The sequence below is a fragment of the Dasypus novemcinctus genome, chromosome 17 (genome assembly GCF_030445035.2).
Source record: "Dasypus novemcinctus isolate mDasNov1 chromosome 17, mDasNov1.1.hap2, whole genome shotgun sequence".
NCBI lineage: Eukaryota > Metazoa > Chordata > Mammalia > Cingulata > Dasypodidae > Dasypus > Dasypus novemcinctus.
Window position 1 is genome coordinate 87997706 of NC_080689.1, and position 24709 is coordinate 88022414.

At 37.7% G+C, this 24709-nt stretch overlaps 1 gene segment (V, D, J or C); it reads left to right on the forward strand.

Moving 5' to 3' along the window:
* The first annotated feature begins 2433 nt into the window (after positions 1 to 2433).
* LOC139436718 (immunoglobulin kappa variable 3-20-like) lies at positions 2434 to 3035 on the forward strand. The segment is given in 2 exon segments: positions 2434 to 2508; positions 2692 to 3035. Coding segments are annotated over 2 exon segments (393 nt in total).
* The last annotated feature ends 21674 nt before the right edge of the window (positions 3036 to 24709 follow it).

A 24709-nucleotide genomic window follows, 5' to 3' on the forward strand; every position in this document is an offset into this window, starting at 1 on the left:
GCCCATGTGCAGTGCTGATGCACACAAGGAGTGCCCTGCCACACAGGGGTGCCCCCGTGTAGGGGAGCCCCATGCGCAAGGAGTGCACCCGTAAGGAGAGCCACCCGGCGTGAAGGAAAGTGCAGCCTGCCCAGGAATGGTGCCACCCACACTTCCCGTGCTGCTGACGACAACAGAAGCGGACAAAGAAACAAGATGCAGCAAAAAGACACAGAAAACAGACAACCGGGAGAGGGGAGGGGAATTAAATAAATAAAAATAAATCTTTAAAATAAAATAAAATAAAATAAAAGTTGGGGTAAAGTGTTATAACTGGCCTATGGACTGCCCAAAGACTTGTCTCTTGGGCATACACCTATCAGTTCTAGCGTTAACTCTAGTTTCAAATAGACGGGATAGTAGAGCCATGTGTAGGGAAACCACAACAGAGTCCATCTCTGTCACACTGAGAAGTATAAATTCCAAACTTTTAAAAATCTTTATATGACTTCAGTGAAGGAGATGATAGAAAAGCTAGTTCCTCAGCTGCTCTGCAGTGTTAGTGGCTTCCACTGTGTCTGCGTCTTCAGAGTGTTATTGGTTATAAAATGACTCAGAAGTAACTGCTAAAATGAAAAATTAATTCTAACTCTTGTTCCATGGATTCTCATAGTATATAACCTAAGCTTCAAACTTTTCATTGAATAAATGTTCCCCTTGGATCATGCCCCTTCTGCTTTCACACTCTGCTTCATTAGTCTTTCTTAAATATCCAGGACCATCTTTTGCCAAGTCCTGTTCATTTTCTGAAGTGCTCTTACCTGGGCTTTGAAGTACAGCCCCCTCCTCCTTTCACGCATTAGGCCAACTGTCCCCTACTTGAAGACAATGTTTCCTTACTCCACATTTTAGGTGGACCCTCTGGGCCAGTTACCGTGCACAACACATCCTTTTTTATCATCCTGTCATCCATGATGACTTTAAATTTTTGAATGTGTGTAAGAATGGGAAGGAAATTATATTGCACTGATGCAGGAAACCTATCAATTAAGTAGTAGAAATTCGAGCAAAATAAGCAAACTTAAGAATATATATTAAATGCAACTTCACGGAAGAGGAGGAATAAATACCTGGGTGTAAAGAGCAAACCTGAATTAATTATTAACATTTGTAAACAGATACTTGTTCGACCAAGAACAGGGTGGATTGTTGATGAGAAGGAATGCCTTCCCTGATGATTTGAGCATCTACAGCACCATTCCTGAATGCTGAGAGGGGACCCTCTCCTAACGTAAAGTGCTCATAAGGAGACAAACTATAGAAAATGAACTTATTAATTAGAAGTAGAACAATACATTCCCTAGGACATTCCACATCATGGAAAACCTCAGGAGCTTTGGAAAAGTCTGCAGGAGAAGATATACTCATGATAGTGGAAGGATTTTTTATGCATATAATTGTTAAAGTGTCCTAAATTTTCTCTTGCCTCTGACTGTTCATGTAGAGGGTTGACCCTGAAATGCTCCACGTTCACATGGCCCTACCTTTCCTGAGTAACAGCTTAGCTCAGAGGAGGAAATCTCATAGAAGTAGGTTAGTAATGGCTGCAGAAACGTTACTTGTTTACTGTGTAACTTCACAGTAAAATGAATCATTCTACTTGTTCATAATTTAATGTCCAATGCCTAGAAGTATTCATGATATTGTTATTTGCATTATACTGAAAGTATAATTTTTTTGGGTAGGAATAAATGAAGAAATGCTTTATCAGACCTCGAGAGCTGAAGCCATTTTACCTATGACCACTAGGTGGAGGTGTTACACTTCAGGTCTGCTAATCACTTCATTAGTGATTTTAGAAAGTGGTCCACTTAAATGGTAGTCCTAAGGGTGACTTGTAAATATTTGATGACTCCTTTCTGGGAGGAATATTGTATTAAGGGCAATACAGAGGACTTGTTTAGGATGTATTAAGTGAAGTTCCTTTGGGATGTTAAAATTTAGAGTAGGATGAGATAAATACACCATACGTGCAATATATCTTACTCGATCCAATGATATGAGTATATTCCATCGGGGTTTGGGCACCATATTTATAACATTTAATGAAGTTCTGATATTACACTTACAGATGCATGTATTGTCTTACAAATTCCTTTTGTTTTCAAGATGGGTGCAGTTGATATGAAAGAGTACAGTTGCGGATAAATATTTCATTTTCTGAATTGTGCTGAATATTGTTGAAAGTTGTGCTGCTAAGTTGATTTCTTGCCTTTTACAGGAGTGTAATTACATTTCCTGTGGTCATGATATTTTTAGCTCTTTCCATTTTTTATCTTCACAACTCACTGCACAGGCACGTTTGACTTTATACTCTATTGATTTGCATATGCTCCTCGGGGACTTCGTTGTCTGCTCAGAGTTCTATTAATGCAGTTTCCCTGAAGATGGGGACTGAGTACATCAGACGGGTGAGCAACATGATGTCACATTACCAACAGTTCATTCTCCTGGTGCTCTGGTTCTCAGGTGAGAGGTTTAGAAGAGTATTATCATTATAAAGTTGGAGAATATTTTTAATATACAGAGTTAGCAAACTGTTTCATCAAAAGCAGATCTGAACATATATGATAAATAAGAAAACTTACATTTAGATGCATATTTTATACGTTTATGATTTAATATATAATCTATGTTCTTTTCTGGTTGCAGGTGCCAGTGGGGACATCGTGATGACCCAGTCTCCAGGCTCTGTGGCTGCATCTGCAGGAGAGACTGTCACCCTCAAGTGCAAGGCCAGTCAGAGTGTTAGCAACTACTTAGCCTGGTACCATCAGAAACCAGGACAGGCTCCTAAAGTGCTCATATATCGTGCATCCAACCGGCCATCTGGAGTCCCTGATCGATTCAGTGGCAGTGGGTCTGGGACAGATTTTACTCTCACCATCAGCAGATTCCAGCCTGAAGATCTGGGAGATTATTACTGTCAACAAGGTAGCAGCCATACTCCCACAGTGCTTCAACCTCGAACACAAACCTCCTCCCCAGGGCTGTAGGGCAGTGAGTCTTGCAGCACCAGCTGCTTCCTCCTCAAATAGACTTGAATATGTTTGCATCCCTCATCTGTCTGAGAAACCACATCCTTTAGGGGAGTGTACCATAGAAATCTTTTTTCTCTTAGCCAGATCAAGTGACAGGGTGAATTGACCCTCTAGGCTAGGGTCTTATAAACTTTACAGCCTGATGGATTGCTTCGCTATTCATTGTATCTCCTTAATGATTAAAAATTTATCATCTTCTTTCCTTATCCCTTCCATATTCTTCCTTCTCCCCCATTATCCTCCAACTCTGGTCCTTCCCAAGATTAAATCCTTGATCCATCATATTCAAAACTTCCCCTAGGGAAGGTCATTTACCTCCCTAACTCATATCATTCACTGGACCCTTTGCCATCCATGCTTTTCTTTTCATTTTCACAAAACATGATTTGATTTGCTACTCTACCTTCCTTTTTAATTTAGATAATCATTTTCTTTTTTTATTGCCATCAAATAGTAATTATGGGTGCCTTAATATACTATACTTATTTAAGACTGCCTAGGTTATAAGGGATGATGCTCAGCCAATGAAATATGTTGATTTCAGTTTCGCTGCTGCTCTGTGGCTGGAATTGAAAGCTCCACTTTCAAAATATGGTGGAGGAAGAGATGGTTGGGCACCAACTTCAGCTACTGATAAGTAAATTCGCTAGACAAAAATATAACCCTAAGGACAGTTAAGTTTGAAATTGCTCAAGTGAGAAAGAGGCCGGTAGCTGGCATCTTAACTCAGTGCCTGGTAGAGGGGAAGCAGGAAGGACTAAAAATCACAGTGCTGGTGGGGACCAGCTTTGTTCCATCCAGGTCATATTGCAGGTCTAGCCTAGGCCCCAGCCCCACCTCTACAGGGAGGAAGCTGGGGGACCTGCAGCAGCCTCTCTAGGAAATACTGGCCAAGTCTCAGAGGCATTTGATCACCAGAACTTGGCAATGCAAGTCACCCTAGAGGAATTCTGTGGCTGGAATTGGAAGCTTCATTCCCAAAAACAGGGGGTGGGGAAGAGATGTTTGGCCACTGCTTTCAGCTACTGATGAGTAAATTTGGCCTGATAAAGTATAACACTAAGAACATCTAAAGTTTAAAACTGTTGAAGTCTGAAAGGGGCCTTTGTCTTCCATTTTGATCCTGTCCCCAGTGTGAGGGGAAAATGGGCTGAACAAAATCACAGTGACTGTAGGGATCAGTTTATTTCACCCAGACCACCCTGAAGCCTTAGCTCAGGCTTCAGCCCCACCTCTGGCAGGGAGGAGGCTGGAGGGCCCTGCATAAGCTTATCCAGGTAACGAACGGTACATTTGGCTGGCAAAGACTGAATAATCGGAAGTCTACCAGGGCAACTGTGGTCATCTTTGGACCTGAATTGCATAGATTGTTGCCCACACCTACAGCTCCTCCCCTACTCAAGGCAAGGGAGAAAGGGGTGTGAAGCTTCATCAGTCTCTCTAGCCAGCTACAGTCTAGGCCAGCACAACTTGTACTATTCCACAAAGCTGTGACTTTGTCCCTACTCCTGGCAAAGGAGAAAGTTGGGAGAAGCTTCCTTGGAATCTGGTGCAATAAGGGCAGCTTCAGCTTCCATATCTTGTAAAAACAACTGTATCTTTGCCTCCTACTGCACAAACAGCAAGGGAGAAAGGGCAGGAAGCCTGAAACTAATGAGAAAAACTGCACCCAGAATAAATACTCTAGTAAGCCAGATGCCAAGACACAACCAAAAATTATAATCCACATCAAGAAACAGGAAGATATGGCCCAATTAAAAGAACAAGATAAACCTCCAGATGACATAAAGAAGTTGAGGCAACTAATCATAGATGTTCAAACAAATCTCCTTAATAAATCCAATGAGATGGATAAAGAGATTAAGGATATTAAGAAGACACTGGATGAGGACAAAGTAAAATTTGAAGGCATACATAGAAAAAAAGCAGATCTTATGGGAATGAATGGTGCAATATGTTAAATAAAAAAAAATTTGGAATCATAAATAGCAGATTTGAGGAGGCAAAAGAAAAGATTGGTGAGCTTTAAAAATGGCCTCTAAAAGTGAACATACAAAAGAACAGATGAAGAAAAGAATGGAAAAAATTGAACAAGGTCTCAGGGAACTAATGACATGAAAAATCTTGAGAACATACATGCCATGGATATCCCAGAAGGAGAAGAGATGGGAAAGGGGACAAAACTAATATTTGAAGAAATAATGGTAGAAAATTTCCCAACCCTATTGAAGTACACAGATATCCATGTCTAAGAATCCCAATGTATTCCCATTCAAAATACTCCAAATAGACCAACTTCAAGGCACACCCTGATCAAAATGTAAATGCCAAAGTCAAAGTGAGAATTCTGAGAAAAATATAAAATCAATGCATAAAAATAAGGATACCCAATAAGATAGAGTGCTGATTTCTCACAAGAAACCATGGAGACAAGAAGACAGTTTTATGATATATTTATGATACTACAAGAGAAAAACTTTCATTCAAGAATCTTATATTTGGCAAGATTATATTTGAAAAATGAGTGTGAGTTTAGAATATTAGAGATAAACAGAAGCTGGGAGAATTTTTAAAGAAGAGACCAGATTTTCAGGAAACACTAAAGGGTGTGCTAGAGCCTGAAAAGAAAAGACAGGAGAGAGAGGCATGGAAGAGCATCTTGAAAGGAAGATTATCTCAATAAAAGTACTAAATGTTAAAAGAATGGTGAAAATGAAATATGGGAGATAACACTCAATGAGGCAGGAATAAACTTAACCAATGATATAAAACACTAGTATTCATAAAACTGCAACTCAATGTTAAAAAAAAAAAGAAAAACTGCCTAAATAACTGGAAGCACACTCCATGCTCATGCATTGGAAGACTAAACATCATTAGGATGTCACTTCTACTCTAATTTATGTATAGATTCAATGCAATCCTGAAAAAATTCGACCAGCATTTCTTTTAATTGAAAAAGCAATTATCAAATTTATTTGGAAGGGTAAGGGTCCTGAATAGACAGAAACATTTAAAAAGGAAAAGAAAACTGTCATCTCCAAATTTTAAAGCATGATATCTAGCTATAGTGGTAAAACAGCATGGTACTGGCATAAAGACAGACACATAGACAAATGGAATTCAATTGATGCTTCAGAAACAGACCTTCACATGTATGGTCAAGTGAATTTTGACTATCCTCTCCAATCTACACATCTTGGGCAGAACAGTGCATTCAACAAATGGTGTTGAAAGAACTGGATATCTATAGCCAAAAGAAGAACAGAGGACCCCTATATCACACCTTATCCAAAAATTAATTCAAAATGATTCAAAAACCTAAACGTAAAAGCAAGAACCTTAAAATTTGTAAAGAAAGTGTAGGAAAATATCTTCAAGATCTCTGGTAGGTGTTAGATTCTCAAAGGAGATAAGAGGAGGCCAGGGTCAGGCTACTGATATTTAATGTATATAGAAGTTTTAATTAAATTTTCTGTATAAGGGTGGAAATGTATGGAGTCTATGATAATACATAGCGATTAACAGTTAGTTTATAAATGGGGATGTGGCTGAAAATGGTTGTCTACGGTTATAAAAGGCAATAGACAAAATGCCAGAGAATGTTCTAGGAACAGAATAGCATGATAAACCAAGATGTGGATGGGAATGGTGTTTTATGGTACAAATGCAAGAGTGTCCTTTGTTAGCTCAGGCAAATGTACATCATTATTGCAGGGTGGTGGGAATGTGGGGAAGCATGGGAAAAATACAGGTGGAGTGAAATGTGGATTGCGGTTAGCAGTAATTAGATAATATTCTTGCATCTATGCCAAAGATGTTCTTTGTTGATAATGGGCCGGTATGCAAAATGTGTACCAAATGTATACCCTAGAGGTGGTAATAATCAGATGGCATTATCTTACCTGTAACAAATATCTTGCCACTGTGTTGTGTTACTAGAGGGATGTTGTTTGGGAATTCTGCATATGTAGAGATTGTTTCATAGGATTACAACTTCTATCATAAAAATATATTTAAAAATAATAACAGTGTGTTTTTGGGGAAACTACACCAAATATAAGATAATGACTATAATAAGTAGTAAGATTTTGACAATATTCTTTCTTCATGTGTAACAAACGTCTCATGACAATGCAAGTTGTCATTGGAGGGTCGATGTATGGGACTCCAGTATGGCGTTATGCTTACTTTGTAAGCTCACAACTTTTACTATACACTTATTTTTTTGTACTTTTATATATAAATGATACAAATATAATAATAATAATAGGGTTGGTTGGGGGAAAACACTTTAGTTAGTAGTAATATATTGACAATGCTCTTTAATAATTAGTTAAAAATGTTTAACAACAATGCAAGGTACTGATGGTAGGGTGAGGTACAAGAGTCCTGTATGATGTTATACATGTTTGTTTTGTAAGTGTTCAAAATTATTACTATATATGTATTGTTTATGTAAGTTTATGTATGAGTAATATACGTTCAATAAATTTAAAAATGTGCATAACCTGAAAACAATTTCATAGACTGAAATAACTTGACTTAATGCTGTCTGTTCATTCAACAGAAAATTTTAAGTGGCATCTCTTGGCTTGACATAGACAGATTTTGCTACAAAGCATTATAAAAATCCAATATTTGGAATATATGTGTTCCTGACATAGCTACATGGAAGTTTCCAGGAAGTTTATAATATAAGACAAGTTAAGATGAATTCAATCTAAAATTTAATTAAAAAGATGGGTTGAAATCTCTTCATGTAGCTATAGATATTCTTCTTAAAGTCAATAAAAAACGTCCATTAAGCAACTATTGCTTGTGTGACAGATGATGTATGTATGGAAGGTTGAATAATATAACTACAGTGCATTATACATCTTCTTATTTTATATTACAAAAATAAGTGAAATATTATTGAAAATTTAATAACTGATATATAGAAGTATCAGGTATTAAATTTGCACATATCTTCTCTCCATTTCACATATCATTAGACAAGAGGGTCCTCCACAGATATTTCCAGGATATTCCCATCTCTGTTCCTCATTTGTGCTCCTTGTTTGAAGTGATCCATATGCACATGCCTAATCTCTTTTCACTTGTGAAAGTTGTCAAGTCTCCCTTGAACTTATCTCCAGTTCATTTTTTCTTTACAGTTGATAACTTAATTTTAGCATCTTTTGCAATCTAGACAGATGGAGTATTATCCAAATCATAATTCGTAGTTCCTTTTTACTTAACAGTTTTTTTTCACTTTACCATTTTCCCTTTCTTCTGTTGTTTACATATGTAGCAAGATGAACCTGGGACGTACATGAAGACTTCACTTGGAAATCTCCTAGGCTATGTGTTGAGAGGGTTTGATGGTCTTATTGAATATTATATGACTGTATATATGAGGATTTATATCAGAACTCTCATTTCAGTTCCATTGGTTAGTGTGTCTATCCTTGTCCCAATACCATGCTGTTTTCACTACTGTAGCTTTGTAGTATGTTTTGAAGTCAGATAGTGTGATTCCTCCAATTTCATTTTTCTTCTTCAATATGTCTGGCTATTTGGGGCTCTTTCATTTCCAAATAAATTTTGTAGCTAGGATCTCTAGTTCAATAAAGAATGCTGTGTTGATTTTTATTGGGATTACATTGAATCTGTAGATCAGTTTGGGTAGGATAGATGTCTTAATGATATTTAGTCTTCCTATCCATGAACAGGAAATATTCTTCCATTTATTTAGGTCTTCTTTGATTTCCTTGAACAGTCTTGTATAGTTTTCTGTGTATAAGTCTTGTACATCTTTACTTAAATTTATTCCTAGGTATTTGATTTTTTAAAATTTACTATTGTGAATGGTATTTGATTCCTGATTTCCTCTTCAGATTGCTCAATATTGTTGTACAGAAATGCTACTGATTTTTGCACATTGATCTTATAACCTGTGACTTTACTGAACATATTTTTGAGTTCTAGAAGTTTTCTTGTAGACTTCTCAGGGTTTTCTATGTATAGTATCATGTCATCTGCAAATAATGAAACTTTGACTTCTTCCTTTCCAATTTGGATGCCTTTTAATTCTGCTTCTTGCCTCAGTGCTCAAGTAAGTACTTCTAAGACAAAATTAAATAGAAAGGGTGATAATGGGCATCCTTGTCTTTTTCCTGATCTTAGTGGGAAAGATTTTAGGATTTCATATTTGTAAATGACATTGGCTGTGGGTTTTACATATATATCCTTTCCCATGTTCAGACAATTTCCTTGTATTCTGATCTTTTGCAGTGTTTTTATTAAGAAAGTGTGCTGTGTTTTGTCTAATGTTTTTCTGCATCTATAGATTTAATTATGTGATTTTTTTCCTTCAATCTGTTTATATGGTGTATTACATTGATCAGTTTTCTTATGTTGATACATTCTTGCATACCTGGAATGATTCTCACTTGATCATGGTGTATAATTCATTTAATGTGTTGTTGAATACAATTAGCAAGTATTTTGTTGAGGATTTTTGCATCTAGGTTCATTAGAGATATTTGTCAGTTATTTTCCTTTCTTGTGGTGCCTTAGTTTGGCCATGGTACTAGGGTAATGTTGGCTTCATAGAATGAATTAGGCATTTTTCCTGCTGTTTCAATTTTTTGGAAGAATTTCAGAAAGATTGTGTTAGTTCTTTCTGGAATGTTTTGTACAATTGACCTGTGAAGCCATCTGGCCCAGGACTCTTCTTAGTTTGGGAGGTTTTTAATGACTGATTCTATCTCTTTATTTGTGATTGGTTTGCTGAGACTGTCTATTTCTTCTTTCATCAACAGAGGCTGCTTATGTGTTTCTAGGAATTTGTCCATTTCTTCTAAATTGTCCTTATTGTTGGAATATATATAGTATCCTCTTATGATAGTCTATATTTCTGTGGGATCAGTAGTGATAGCTCCTTTCTCATATCTTATTTTGTACATTTTCATCTTCTCTCTTTTTTTCTTTGTTAGTCTAGCTGAGGGTTTTTCAATTTTATTGATTTCTCAAAGAACCAGCTCTGGTTTTGTTTGTCTTTTCAAGTGATTTCTTATTTTCTATTTCATTTAGTTCTGCTCTTATCTTTGTTATTGCTTTGTTTCTTCTTCCTTTGGGGTTACTTTGTTGTTTTTTTTTACTAATTCTTCCAAGTGTGCAGTTAGTTCTTCAATTTTATCTCTTCCTTCTTTTTTGATGTATGAATTTATGGCTATAAATTTCCCTCTCACTACTGCTTTTGCTACGTCCTGTAAGTTTTGATATGTTGTGTTATCATTTTCATTAGTTTCAAGTAGTTATTAATTTCTTTTGAGATTTCCTCCTTGACCCACTGTTTTTCTAAGAATGTGCTGTTTAATTTCCATATCTTGGTGCAAAATCTGGGCCTCAGGCCCTTACAGATTTCCAGTTTCACTCCACTGTGCTCAGAGAAATTATTTTGCATGATTTCGATCTTTCTGAATTCATTGAGACTTTTTGGTGGCCTAGCATATGGTCTATCTTGGAGAATGATCCATGTGCACTTGAAAAAAATGTATACCCTGCTGTATTTGGGTGTAATGTTCTCTATATGTCTACTAGGTCCAGCTCCTCTAATATACTGTTCAAAGTTTTTTTTCTTTATTGATTCTTTTTTGAGATGTTCTGTCCAAAGTTGATAGCATTGTATTAAATTCCCCACTATAGTTGTAGAGGCATCTATTCTTTCCCTTAGTTTTTCCAGTGTTTGCCTCACATATTTGCAGGTGCCCTTGTTAGGAGCATAAATGTTTATGATTGCTCATTCTTCTTGAAAGATTATCCCTTTCACTAATATGTCATGTCCAACTTTGTCTCTTACAATTGTTTTGCATTTAAAGTCTATTTTGTATGATATTAATTTATCCACTCCTGCCCTTTTTTGTTTACTGTTTGCTTGTAAGATTCAACCATTCACTTTCAACCTCCTTGAATCCCTGTGTTTAAGATGAGTTTCTTGTAGACAACAGAATGATGGGTCATAGTTCCTTATCCAATCTTCCAACCTGTCTCTTAACAGGTGAGTAAAATCCACTGACATTTAGTGTTATTACTTTCAAGGAATTACTTATATTAGCCATATTTTATTTGGATTTGTGTTTATCTTAGGTTGTTTGATTATTTTCTTTTTCTTTTTTTGTAGTTTTAGTTGTTCTTACACTCTCTTCCAACTCTGTCTCTCCTGTTTGTTTCTTTCCTCTTACAGTACTCCCTTTAGTATTTCTTGAAGGGCAGGTTTCTTGTTGGCATATTCTCTTAGTTTCTGTTTATCTGTGAATATTTTGAGCTCTCCATCCTTTTTTAATGCTAGCTTTGCTGGACAGAGTATTCTTGGTTGGAAATTCTTTTCTTTTATTACCTTGACTATGTCATACCACTGCCTTCTTGCCTCCATGGTTTCAGATGAGAGATCAGCACTTAATCTTATGGAGCCTCCCTTGTATGTAACAGTTCTCTTTTCTCTTGCTGCTTTTAGTATTTTCTCTTTGTCTTGAGCATTGGATAATTTGACAACTATATGTCTCAGGGTAGGCCTGTTGGAGTTTATGCTGCTCGGGCTGCACTGTGCTTCCTGGATATGTGCATCCAGCTCCCTCAATAGGTTTGTGAAGTTTTCAGTCATTATTAGCCTCCAACACCATTCTGTCCCCTTTTCTTTCTCTTCTCCTTCTGGGATGCCCATAGTGTATGTGTTTGTGCATTTTGCATTGTCTTTCAGGTCCCTAAGTCCCTCCTGGATTTTTTCTATCTTTTTATCGATTAATTCTACTATCTGTTTGATTTCAGATCTACTGTCTTCCATATCACTAATTCTTTCCTCTGCCACTTCAAATCTGTTGTTATTTGCTGAGAGTGTATTTTTGATTTCTTGGATTGTGCTATTGATCCCCATCATTTCTGTGCTTCATTACAATTTTTCTGTGTGCTTTCCAAGTGTTTTCTTAATATGCTTAATATCTTCCTTCACTTCATTGAATTGGTCAATGATACATGTTTTGAGAGCTTTAATTACTTGTTCGTTGTTCCACTTCTCTTCCTGGTTTTTAGTTTGTTCATTGTATTGGGCTATGTTTTTCTGATTATTGGTATGGTCTGTAGATTTTTGTTGCTGTCTGGTCATCATTTTATCTTGTGTTTATTCTGTTGATTTTCTTCTTATTCTAGCCTTGGGGTTAATTAGTTATTGTTTTTTTATGCATGTTAAGTCTTCTATTTGTCACTTTTTTTTCTTATTCTGTTTCCTTGTTGTTGGCTAAGTTCCCTCGAAGGAAAATATTAGGTCCAGAGAAGGCCAAAGGGTAACAAAAGAAAAATATAATAGTTGTATTGATAGTGAGTGTTAGTAGAAGATCCATGTGAGATCTAGAAGAATGGATATAGAACTCATGGAAGCTGTGTATAGTTATAACTGTAAAAAAGAGGAGTACTTATAATGAGATATTAAACTGAATGTGGGAAGGAATATACTATGAATTAAAAGGCCAGTATGGTCAGGAGAGAGGGAAAAAATAAAAGAGAGGACATTAACATACAGAGTGAATAAATGACAGACAACAGATTAGAGGTATTAGAGATAAAAAGTCAGAAATACTGGGGACTAAGCAGAGAGAGGTGGAATGTAAGAGAAACAATAAATGATTGAGATGAGAATGATGTAAGGAAAGGGGATAGCCTTGGAACCCAAAATCAGTACACACTGAAAAGAGAAAATTGAGGATGAGGAATATTGCCTCCAGCACTATATAAAAAAAGAGGAAAGAGGGGGAAAGGAGAAAAAAAGAGAGAGAAAAAAGCAGAGATACTGGAAACAAAAGAAAAAGGGGGGAAAAAGGGGGCAGTGTGGGGATAAAGAGGAAGAAAAAACAAGAAAACAGAGGAACAAAAAAGACCATACAAAGTCTCAGGCAAAGAATCCTCTTTGCAACTGAATAAACTGCTTAGGAGTCTGACTTTCCCCCTTTCTCCATTCCTAACTTTCTTCTCACCCAAGGCAGCAGGAAGGCTGAGGGCTCCTGTAGGAAATTCAAATGGGTCCCTGATGAACCAACTCAACTGAGAAAATAATGGCTCTTAATTTCTTGATAGAGCACCCACCCCTCACCAGGAACCATAAATATGCTATTGGAAGCCTGTAAAGCACATCCTACTGCCCCTCTCCCTTGGGTGCGCTACAAGGGGGCTGGTTAATTTTCTGACTCCATCTTTTCCCAGACCAAATTTCTTATCCTAGGCCATTTAGGTAATTTGGGCTCTCCCGCCAAATTTGCCTCTTCTCTATTCCTAGACTCTCCGCAAGTCAGCTAATATCTCCTCCAAATGCAATAAAATGGGGGGATCAGAAAATTGAACCTGCACTCCTTGGCCCCTCCGAACCTCCCACCTAAACTCTCCCACTTCTGGAGCTAGTCCATGTCCAGAGGGTTAGGGCAATGCTGGATTTCTGGGAGTGCTGGGCTCGGGAAACAAAGGCCTGGGAGAAGGTAGACTCAGGGTATTTAGTGTGGGCTGTGGGGGTTTAGGGGACACAGGCTTGGGGTTCATTCATTTGGGGGGCAAGGGACTTGGAAACTACACCCCATGAACAGCAGTTCTCAGTGAATGCCGAGGCTCTTAGACCTAGGGTGGGAGGAATTTACCTTCCCACGGCTTCTGCATTCAGTGTTAGAAACCTGCAGTTCTACCTTGAGCAAACACCAAATCTGTTGCAGTCTCTCCAGATTGATGTTCAGACACCTCCCACACTGCAGATTCCTGAAACAGTCTGCTCTGGTAGCCCTTATAACTTTCAACCCCTGCACTGCTAGTCACAACTATTGGGACCATATAACAGATCTACCCCTATTTGCTCTCAACTCTGGGTAGGATCCTGAGCCCCAGGTATCCTCAAATGATTTAACATGGACAGGAAGACACCGTGTTCCTGCTGCAGGGCCACTAATAATTGAAATTAGCTGAAGGCTTTCTAGCATTTGTGTCACTCCTTCAAAGTGGAAGGACACCCAACACAATAGGAATCAAATAAAGAAACACTTTCAAAGAGCCTTCTCCACTCAGATATTGGATGAAGTGAAAGCTTCCATTTCCAATTAGAGTGGCAATTATGGAACTTAAAAAACAAACACAAAAAACCACACTAAAAATATTAGCCAAGCAGTTACAATGGTTGAACCCTTAAACATGTGTTTCCAAGCTCAATTTTAAATGGTGGGCAACAATAGGAGGATTAATTTGCCTCTGTCTTGTTATATTTATAGACTGCCAATGATTCTTCCAAGTATGTCAACATACTACACAATGCTATGAATACTTGGCCACCATAAATACAGCTACTCAAATAGATCCACTTGCTCATAAGCAAAAGGGGGAAGATATGAGGATTAGTTTCACCACCTTGGCAAGGGCATGGTTCAATGATTTATTAAAGCTCATCTGTCTCGCTTCTGAGGTAAAATAGCTTTGTCCTTGCTTATCTCTGCAAAAGATACCTCTTCTCACTTGAAGATTGAAAACGGCTTTCTCTGGCCCTTTCTGCCACTTGATAGGGTGTGAGTCTAGAGATGAGGATTCTTGATCCAAGACAAAACATCCATGTGAAATGAAACTTTAACCCCAACCCTTGGCTGAATCCAAAAATTCATGATATATAAGCAAGAAAAATAAAGCAGATGGAGCCCTCTCTGCATTTGAGTTTCGGTGTGTGAGTCTTTCATTCCTGTGGCAGTTAATCTATCTAATTGTAATGTATTTGTATCTATTTGTTATTTTAAAATATTTTTTCCATTTGTTCTTTTTCTCCCTTTCCTCTTTTTTGCCTACTTTTCTATTAAGTATATGAATCCTTATTCTGACATTTGTTGACTTATTAGGGCTAATCTTTAATATATCATTGTCTGCCTTCAAGTGATATTTGATTCCCTGCTTTCATTTTTTTTGGGCATGTACCTAGTAATGGGATTGCCATGTCATATAACTCTGTCCTTAACTTTCTGAGGAACCGTCAAACTGTCCTCCACAGAGGCTGCACCATTCTATATGGTCACCAACAATAAAAGAATGTTCCTATTACTCCTCATCATCTCCAACACTTGAATTTTCCATTTTTCTTTAAATAACCATTCTAATGTATATGAAGTGGTTTCTCATTGTGGTTTTGATTTCCCTTTATATGATGGCTAATGATGTTGAGGATCTTTTCATTGGGTTTATGGCCATCTGTATATCCTCTTCAGCAAAATGTGCAGGTCTTTTGTAATTTTTTCATTGGGTTTGTCTGCTTTTTATTGTTGAGATGTAGTATTTATATATTCTGGATATGAGATCTTTATTGGATGTGGCTACCAAATATTTTCTCCAATTGAGTAGGTTGTCTTTCCCTTTCAAGATAATGCCCTTTGATACACAATGAGTTTTAACTTTTAGGAGGACACATTCATCTCTTTTGTTCTTTTGTTGCTTGCACTTTGAGTGTAAAGTCTAAAAAAATCAATGCCTAACAAAAGATCCTGTCAATGGTCATCTATTTTTTCTTCTAGGAGTTTTTAAAAAAGGATCATTTATTTTTTTATATTTATTTATTTATTTATCTATCTATTTATTTATTATTTATTTATTTATCCCCCACCACTTGCTTTTGTCTTTCTCTATCTGTCATTGTGTCCTTTCTGTGTCTGCTCACCTTCTTTTCAAGAGGCACCAAGAACAAAAATTGTGACCTCCCATGTGAGAGGAAGGCACCAAATCAATTGAGCCACCTCCACATCCTTCTTGCTGTGTCTGCTTATTGTGTAATCTTGTTGGATAATCTTGTCGCATCATCTTGTTGAACGAGCTCGATGTGCCAGCCCATCATGTGAACTCACTGTCTTGTTCATCTTCTTTAGCAGGCATCAGGAACTGAAACTGGGACCTCCCATTTTGTAGGCAGGTGCCCAACTCCTAGGAGATTTATAGTTCTATTTCTTATATTTAGGTCTTTCATACATTTTTAGTTAATTTTTGAAGATGGTGTGAGATAAGGATCCTTCATTCTTTTGCATGTGACTACTCAGTTTTTCCACAACCATTTGTTAAAGCAACTTTTCTTTCCCAATTGAGTGGACTTGGATAACCATGTTAAAATTCAGTTGACCCATTGTTTCATCAGGAAGCTTAATATAGAACTGCAGTATGATCTGGCCATCCTTATACTAGGAATATATCCAGAAGAACAGACACTGCACACCAATGTTTATAGCAGCATTATCCACAATTGCCACAGGATAGAAACAAACCAAGTGTCCATCAACTGATGACTGGATAAACAAAATGTGGTATACGCATATGATGGAATTCTATGCTGCTGTAAGAAGAAATGAAATTGGGACACATATGATGAACCTTGAGGACATTATGCTGAGTGAAATAAGCCAGATACAAAAGGACAAATATTGTATGGTCTCACTAATATGAACTAAACACAAAGAAAAAACAAAGAGAGTTAAAACCTAGTGTATAGGTTACTAGGAGATAGGATGAAGGCTGAGAAGGGATACTGGTGCTTAATGTAGGTAGAATTTCAACTAGCTTGACTAAAAATTTGTGAAAATGGATAGAGGTGATGGCAACATATTATAGTGTTTATAACTGAAATGGCTGGCTTGTAAATGGGACTGTGGCTGAAAGAAGTGGTCTAGTGATGGAAAGGTCAATCAGAAGAAAGCTAGAGAATAATCTAAGGACTGAATAACATAGTGAACCCAGAGGTGCATGAGGATTGTTTTCGATAATGCAAATACAAGAATATTGTTCAATGAACTATAACAAATGTATGCCAGTATTATATGCTGGTAGGAATATGGTGATGCATAGGAAAATACAATTAATGTGACTTATGGATTATAGTTAATAGCAATATTGTAATATTCATACATCAATGTTAAAGAAGGTATCAATGCTAAAGGCAATAAGGGGAAGATATGGAATTTTTTCTTTTGGACTAAGGAATACTTCCAAAAATTTACTGAGGCAATGATTCCATAACTCTGAGATGAAAGTGAGAGCCATGGAGTGTACACATTGGAGAGATTGTACAAAGCATGGGATTGTATATCACAATGAACCATGTGATGGAAGATGGACTGTGGTTAAAAGTACAAATATGAGTGTACTGTCATGAACTATAATAAATGTACAATAGTAATACACGGTGTTAATACTAGGGGGTGTTTGGAAAATATACAAATGTATGCCATGGATAGTAGTTAGTGGTAATTGTCTGATGGTGTTCTTTCATAACCTTTAAAAAATGTGCCACCTGGGCCCTGAGGTTCAGCAGAGGGGCAACACCTACTCTCAGGTTCATTGGACTTATCCAAGTCAGTTAGAGGGAGGTGAGGATGGTCAACCATCACACCAAGGAACCAAAATAGTCTACAATGGCAAGCAGGAGAATTCTATCCATCAGCCATGTGGTATCGAAGCACCCTCTTGATGTAGAGGTGGAGTGGACATCACCATGCCAGGGTCCTCAGGATGGAGGGATACAATATGGATTAGGGTGGACTTAGTGGTATTATACAATAGGATTATTGTGACTGTAGCATTGGAAGAAGTTATACCATTGACGTGGAGACAGTGGTCACGAGATTTGCTGAAGGCAGGGAGAGGGAAAAAGAGGTGTGATGTTGGGGCATCTTTGGGACTAGGAGTTGTCCTCAATGGTATTGCAGGGGCAGATGCAGGACATTATATATCTTGCCATAACCCACTGAATAGACAGGGAGAGAGTGTAAACTACAACATTAACTATAATCCATGGTGTGCAGCAATGCTCCAAAAAGTACTCATCAAATGGAATGAATATGCCATACTAATGAAAGAAGATGTTGATGTGAGATGAGTGAGGGGTGTGAGAAGTGGAGTATATGGGAATTTATTATATTCTTTCATGTAACATTTTGTGTCATCTATGTATCTTTAAAAAAAAAAGATAATAATAAAAAATGAAGGAAAAAACCTTTCCACAACAATATATGTGGAGGGGTGTTATATGGATATTCTAGTGGAGGGGTGTTATATGGATATTCTATACATTATGCACGATTGTTTTGTTATCTCACAACTTCTCTAAAAAGATATCTCTTTAAAAAATAAGAAATCTACTTTTCCATATTAAACAAAAACAAACCTATACCGTAATAGGACAATGGAGATGGTGAGGTGATGGTGGTGATGGTGGGGAAGGGGAGACAGGATGGTTTCTCCCAGTATAGATGAACAACAGGCAAAAGAAGAAAACATTAAAATGTGACTGAAAACTTTCCCCCTAAAATCAGGAGCAAAACACCGATGTCCTCTGTCATTACTGTTATTCAATATATTGGAAATACCTGTCAGAGGAACTTGACAAGAAAAATAAATTAGACAAGAAAAATTCCAATTACAAAGGAATGTTTCCCTAGTTGCAGATGACATGATCCTATATACAGAAAACCCTGAAAAATGCACAACAAAGCCCATAGAGCTAATTTATGAATTTGATCAAGTGGCTGGATACAAGATCAACACCAAATAATTGGTAGTGTTTCTATACACAGACAATGACCATTTGGAAGAAGAAATCAAGACAAAAATTCCATTTACAATAGCAACAAAAGAATAAATACCTAAGAATAAATCTGCCAAGGATTTAATGGACTTTTACAGTAAAAAATATAAAACATTGCTAAAAGAAATCAAAGACCTAAATAAATGGAAGACATTCTATGTTCTTAGAACTATTGCCAAATGTCAGTGCTATCCTAAGCCATTTGTAGCTTCAATGCAATCCCAATCAAAATTTCAGCAACCTTCTTTGTGGAAATGGAAAAGCCATTTATGAAGTTTATATGTCCTTCTGAAAGCACAAGATCCACCTCAAGTAAAAGAAAGCTTTCACAATTGCATGCAAAATAGATCCATCAATCTACCCTGACGGATCAAATCTCTTTCTCAGTTAGAAGCAATGGGCATCACTGTCCTGGGGTCCTCAAGAATGGGGTATGAACAATGTATTAAAATAGATTTATTATTACTCTACCATAGACTTATTATTATTCTAGAAATGGAAGAACTCTTATCATTGTCCAACAGAGATTCTGAGGGATGGGAGAGGGAAGAATGGGTGTAATATGGGGGGATTTTCAGGACTTTGGAGTTGTCCAGAATAAAATTGCAGTGATGGATACAGAGCATTATCTAGCTTTTTATAAACTACAAACTTGTGCAGGACAAGGTGTAAATTATAATATAAACTGTATTCCATAGATAGTAGTAATAATTCAATGTATGTTCATCAATTGTAACAAATGTACTACACTAATGAGGGATGTTGATGTGGAAGTGTGGGAGGCGGAAAGAGTGGGACATTTGTGAATCCCTCATATTTTAATTTAATATTTATATAATTTAAATGTTCTTTAACAATAGAAAATTTAATAAAAATTTTATATGGAGGCATAAGGGGCCCTAAATACCTAAAACCATGTTTAAAATGAAATATCAAGTTGGAGGACTCACACTTCCAGTTTTAAGAACTTTTGACAATGCCACAGCAATCAAAGCAGCAAATTATTTGGACAAGGTCAGAAAATAGAGGAATGGAATAGAACTGAGAGCTCAGAAATCAATCCTCACATTTATAGCCAACTGATTATTTTTTTTAGGATTTTACAGCTTTATTGAGAGATTCATTAAATAAGCAGTATCCCTTTCTGAAAGTGGAAGCAAGCTTCCTCAAATAATTTTTGACAAGGTGGTAAAGACCACTCAATTGGTGAAGAATAATCTCTTCCAAAAATGGTGTTGGGAAACTGGATCGCTCCTTGAAAAAAAAGTAGGATTCCACCTGGCACCATATGCTACAAAAATCAACTCAAAATGGATCAAAGATCTTACTATAAGAGATAGAACTACCAAAATCCTAGAAGAAAACATACAGAAGCATCTTCAGGACCTTGTGTTAGCCAATGGTTTCTGAGACTTTATACCCAAAGCATAAGCAAGAAAAGATAAATGGGACCTCCTCAAAATTAAAAACTTGTGTGCCTCAAAGAACTTTATCATGAAAATAAAATGACAACTTACATAAAGGCAGAAAATATTTGGAAACTACATATCCAATAAAGGTTTACTATCCAGAATATAAAAAGAAATACTTCAAGTTAACAATACAAAGAAAGCTCAATTTAAAAATGGGCAAAAATTTAAATAGACATATCTCCAAAGAAGATTTACAAGTGGTCAGAAAGCACATGGAAGATGCTCAATATCGTTAGCAATCAGGGAAATGAGGTACCATTCATATTTACTAGAATGGCTATTAATGAAAAAAAAAAAAGAAAATAACAAGTGTTGAAGGATTCAGAGAAACAGTAACACCCACTCATTTCTGGTGGTAAGGTAAAACTGTGCAGCCTCTGTGAGAGACAGTTTGGTGGTTCCTCATAAAACTAAGTATAGCTGCTAGGTAAACAGCCAAGATAATTGTTGAAAGCAATTACTAGAACAGATTGCACACTGATGTTCATAGTGGCATTATGCACAACTACCAAAATATGTAAGCAACCCAAAAGTCTATCAACCAATGAATGGATAAACTAAATGTGATATATACACAGCATGGAATGTGAACCCTAAAAAGGAATGAAGTTCTATGCATCCTCAACAAGGATGAACCTTGAAGATATCATGTTAAGTGAAATAAGACAGACACAATTGAACAAATATTTATCTCACTGATTTGAAAGAATAAGGAAACTCATAGAGTCAGTACTTAGAATATAGGGTAGCAGCGCATGGGGTGGGGGTAGGGAATGAGAAATTGAGGTTTAAAATGTACAGGGCTCCTGTTTGGAGTGATGTAAATGTTTTGGTAATGGATGGTGGTGATGGTAGCACAATGTTGTGAATGCAATTAACAGCATTGAAGTAAAAATCTGAACTGATCTAAGGTGGAAATATTAGATGTGTCTTTCATAACAGAATAAAAAATTTTTAAAAATCCATGATCTGCACTACACAGTGAATCCTGAGTTAAACCATGGGCTTTTAATTAATAGTGTAATTGTAAGAATGTGCTGCTATCATTAATGTAACAAATGTTTCACAACAATGCAAAGTGTTGTTGGTGGGCAGCATATAAGAATCCTGTATTGATGCATGATACTTCTATAAACCCAAAAATTCTCTAATAGAGAAAATAAAGTTCATAATAAAAAAAAATCAATTGGCCTTGGATGCAAGGGTTTATTTCTGAACTTTTTATTTTATTCCATTGATCTGTATATACCTATCCTTGTGCCAGTACCATGCTGTTTTGACCACCATAACTTTGTAATAATTTTAATATCAGGAAGTGTATGTCCTCCAACTTCACTCATCTTTTTCACGATGGTTTTGGCTTCCAAATAAATTTGATGATTTGCTTTTCCATTTCTGTAAAGCAGGCTGTTGAAGTTTTCATTGGGATTGGATTGAAAGTTTAAAGCATTTTGGATAGAATTGACATCTTAACAATATTGAGTGTTACAATCCATGAGCATGGGATATCCTTCTATTCATTTAGATCTTCTTTGAATTATGTGAGCAAAGTTTTGTAGTTTCCCATGTATAAATCTTTTACATCCTTAGCTAAATTTATTCTTGTATATTTCATTGTTTTTGTTGCTATTGTAAATGGATTTTTTTTCTCGATTTCTCCTCAGATTGTTCATTACTAGTGTAAAGAAATACTACTGATTTTTGCCTGCTGCTCTTGTACCTGCCACTGTTCTGAATTTGTGTATTAGCTCTAATGGTTTGTTGAGTTTTGGGACTTTCTATATATATGATCATGGCATCTGCAAATGGTGAAAGTTTTACATCTTACTTTTGATATATTTTATTTAATTTTCTTACCTAATTTCTTTGGCAAGAACATCCTTTACAAAGTTGGATAACAGTGTTGACAGATTATGCTAAATTTTAGAGGGAAAGCATTCAATCTTCATGATTGAGTACATTGTTAGCTGTAGGGATTTCATATATGCCTTCTATCATGTTGAGGACATTACATTTTATGACTATTTTCCTAAGTTTTTTAAATCAAGAAAGGATGCCGAATTTTGTCAAATCCCATTTCTGTGTCAAATGAGATGATCATTGGTTTTTGCTCCTTTGTTAATCTGGTGTATTACATTAATTGATATTTCTTGTGTTGAACCATCCTTGCATACCTGGGATAAACCCACTTTATCATGGTGCATAATTCTGTTAATGTGCTGTTTTAAAAATTTGCAAGCTTTTTTGGATAATTCTTATATATTCATAAAAGAAATTAATCTCTGATTTATTTTTGTATGTAGGAATTCCCCTCCTAGGGAAAACTCCAGCAAAAAAAACCCTAGGTGGAAAGTCCCTATCAAAACAGCGCAAAAAGGAAACAAAACAACAAAATTGTGCCTGGAGAAAATGGCGCTAAAGTAATGAAATGGCGCCTAGAGCAATGATTCTGTGTGTACTGGAAACTGGCCATTTCCAGGAAAAGACAACTGGAACCAAGTGAGCACAGACCCAATAAGGGCACGGCAACCAGCACTGGAGCTCTGACATGCGTCTCACCCCACTCAATATTATCCAATCAACCTTTTACATGGTCCTTCAAAAAAGAGTATAAAATAGCCTCCCCTTTTACAAATAAATGGACTAGCTTTCTCCCATCAAGCCATCTCCAGAGTCTCATTTCATTCTGCCTGTGCTTGTGAATGGGTGCCTGTGTGGCTAAGTGTGCCTCAGTAGCTTAAACTCTGTTGCCTTACCCCCACCGAGAGCTTCTTCCTTTGGAGGCTTGAAGCGGGCATCTTCCCCTGGTGGAGAGACCCCCAAGGAACTTACAGTGACATCTGGCACCCAATGTGGGGCACACCACCTCCAACACCCGTCTCTCTGTCTTCAGGTAAAGTAAAAATGCAATGGGAAACCTTTCTTCTTCTGAAAATGCCCCTCAGGCTCACGCCGTGCACTCTCTCCTCGCTAGCTGCCAAATAAAAATCTCAGAAAAAGAATTGAACCAACATTGGTATATAGTGGTCACCTTCAATCCCTGGCTCTCCACCGCTGCCATCTGGGAACCCTCTACTTGGGCAAAATTGATTAAACCCGTGTGCTCTGCTGAAACACATGAAGGCAAAGTTTTCTCCCTTGGCCTCATGCCTTCTCTCTTGGCTATATATAGTTCCCTCTCTGGCGCTCTGTCCACTGAGGACCCCTCTACCCCCCTTTCTGACCTCTCAACCCCCTCTCCTACAGACCCCCTCACTGAACCTCCCCTCCTTGATAGTCCTGTGCCCCCATACTCCTCTGTCGATCCTCTATAACCCCCACTGGACCCCCTCAAACAGCCCACCTCCCTTCCCTCTCTAAGGAACAACCAGGAATCTCCCTCACCCCCTCACCCTCCGAATACCTCTACTGCTGCCCCTCATCCTGCTACCACCACCACGACTGCTTCCCCCCCTCCACAACCTCTCCACCACCACTCACCTCCTCTTCACCTCCAATTCCCGTCTCTAAAAAGCCCTCTCAATTCCCTCCATCCCCTACCCCTATTGGTGCACCCATGAATCCCTTCCTACCTCATAACCCCTCTACCTCCCCCTCTTTTACACCTCTCCTCCCAAACTCCCCCGACTTTGAACTTCACTGGCCCTGCTTTCCCAGAGCTCACCACCCTCATCTGTTCCCTGTAACGCTTACTGAATCCCTAATTAGTGACTCTACAGCCACAACCTGGTCTCCCTGGGACAAAAAAACCATTACCAACCTCCGTAAAGCAGTCCAAGAAGACGGCCTTAATAGCCCTTATGCCCAAATGTTACTGGAGAACATAGCCATGGCAAATAACTGCCCTTTCGATTATAAAAACTTCACCAGAGCAATATTAATGCCAGGCGACTATGTCACTTGGAAAGCCATCTACTTTGATGAAGCTGACCGTGTAGGTGTTTCTAATTTGCACAATAAACTCACTGAACTCCCACCTGATGTGCTCAAGGGTTAGAACCAATGGGCTCTACCCAAAGCCCAAATGTAGTGCCCACCCATCTATTTTGAGCAAGTATGCATTATTGCAAAAACTGCCTTCCAGAAAGTTAACCCTCAGGGAAAACCTATCCAGCTTTCTAAGCTCCTCCAGGGCCCCAATGATCCCTTTTCAGACTTTTATAGTCATGTAAAAGAGGCAGTTGACCGTAAAGTTTCCCATGCAGTCGCAGCTGATGCCCTTTTAAAAGATGTTCTCTGGGAAGGCGCCAACACCAAATGTCACCAAGTTATCACCCCCCTGCACAATAAATCCCCCAATGATTGGGTCCTCACTTGCCGAGACATTGGCTCTCAATCTGCCTCCACCATTACAGCTGAAGTTACTGCTGCTGCTTCAGCCGCCACTTCTGCTGCCACTGCAGCCCTATCTGATTCTGCCTCCATATTAGCCACCACGTTTGCAGCACACCTACACGTTCCTCCCACTTCTTCCAACTGAGTCTGCTACAAGTGCCGCCAACCCGGTCATTACGCTAACTGGCATCCCCCTGTGGAATGTAAAT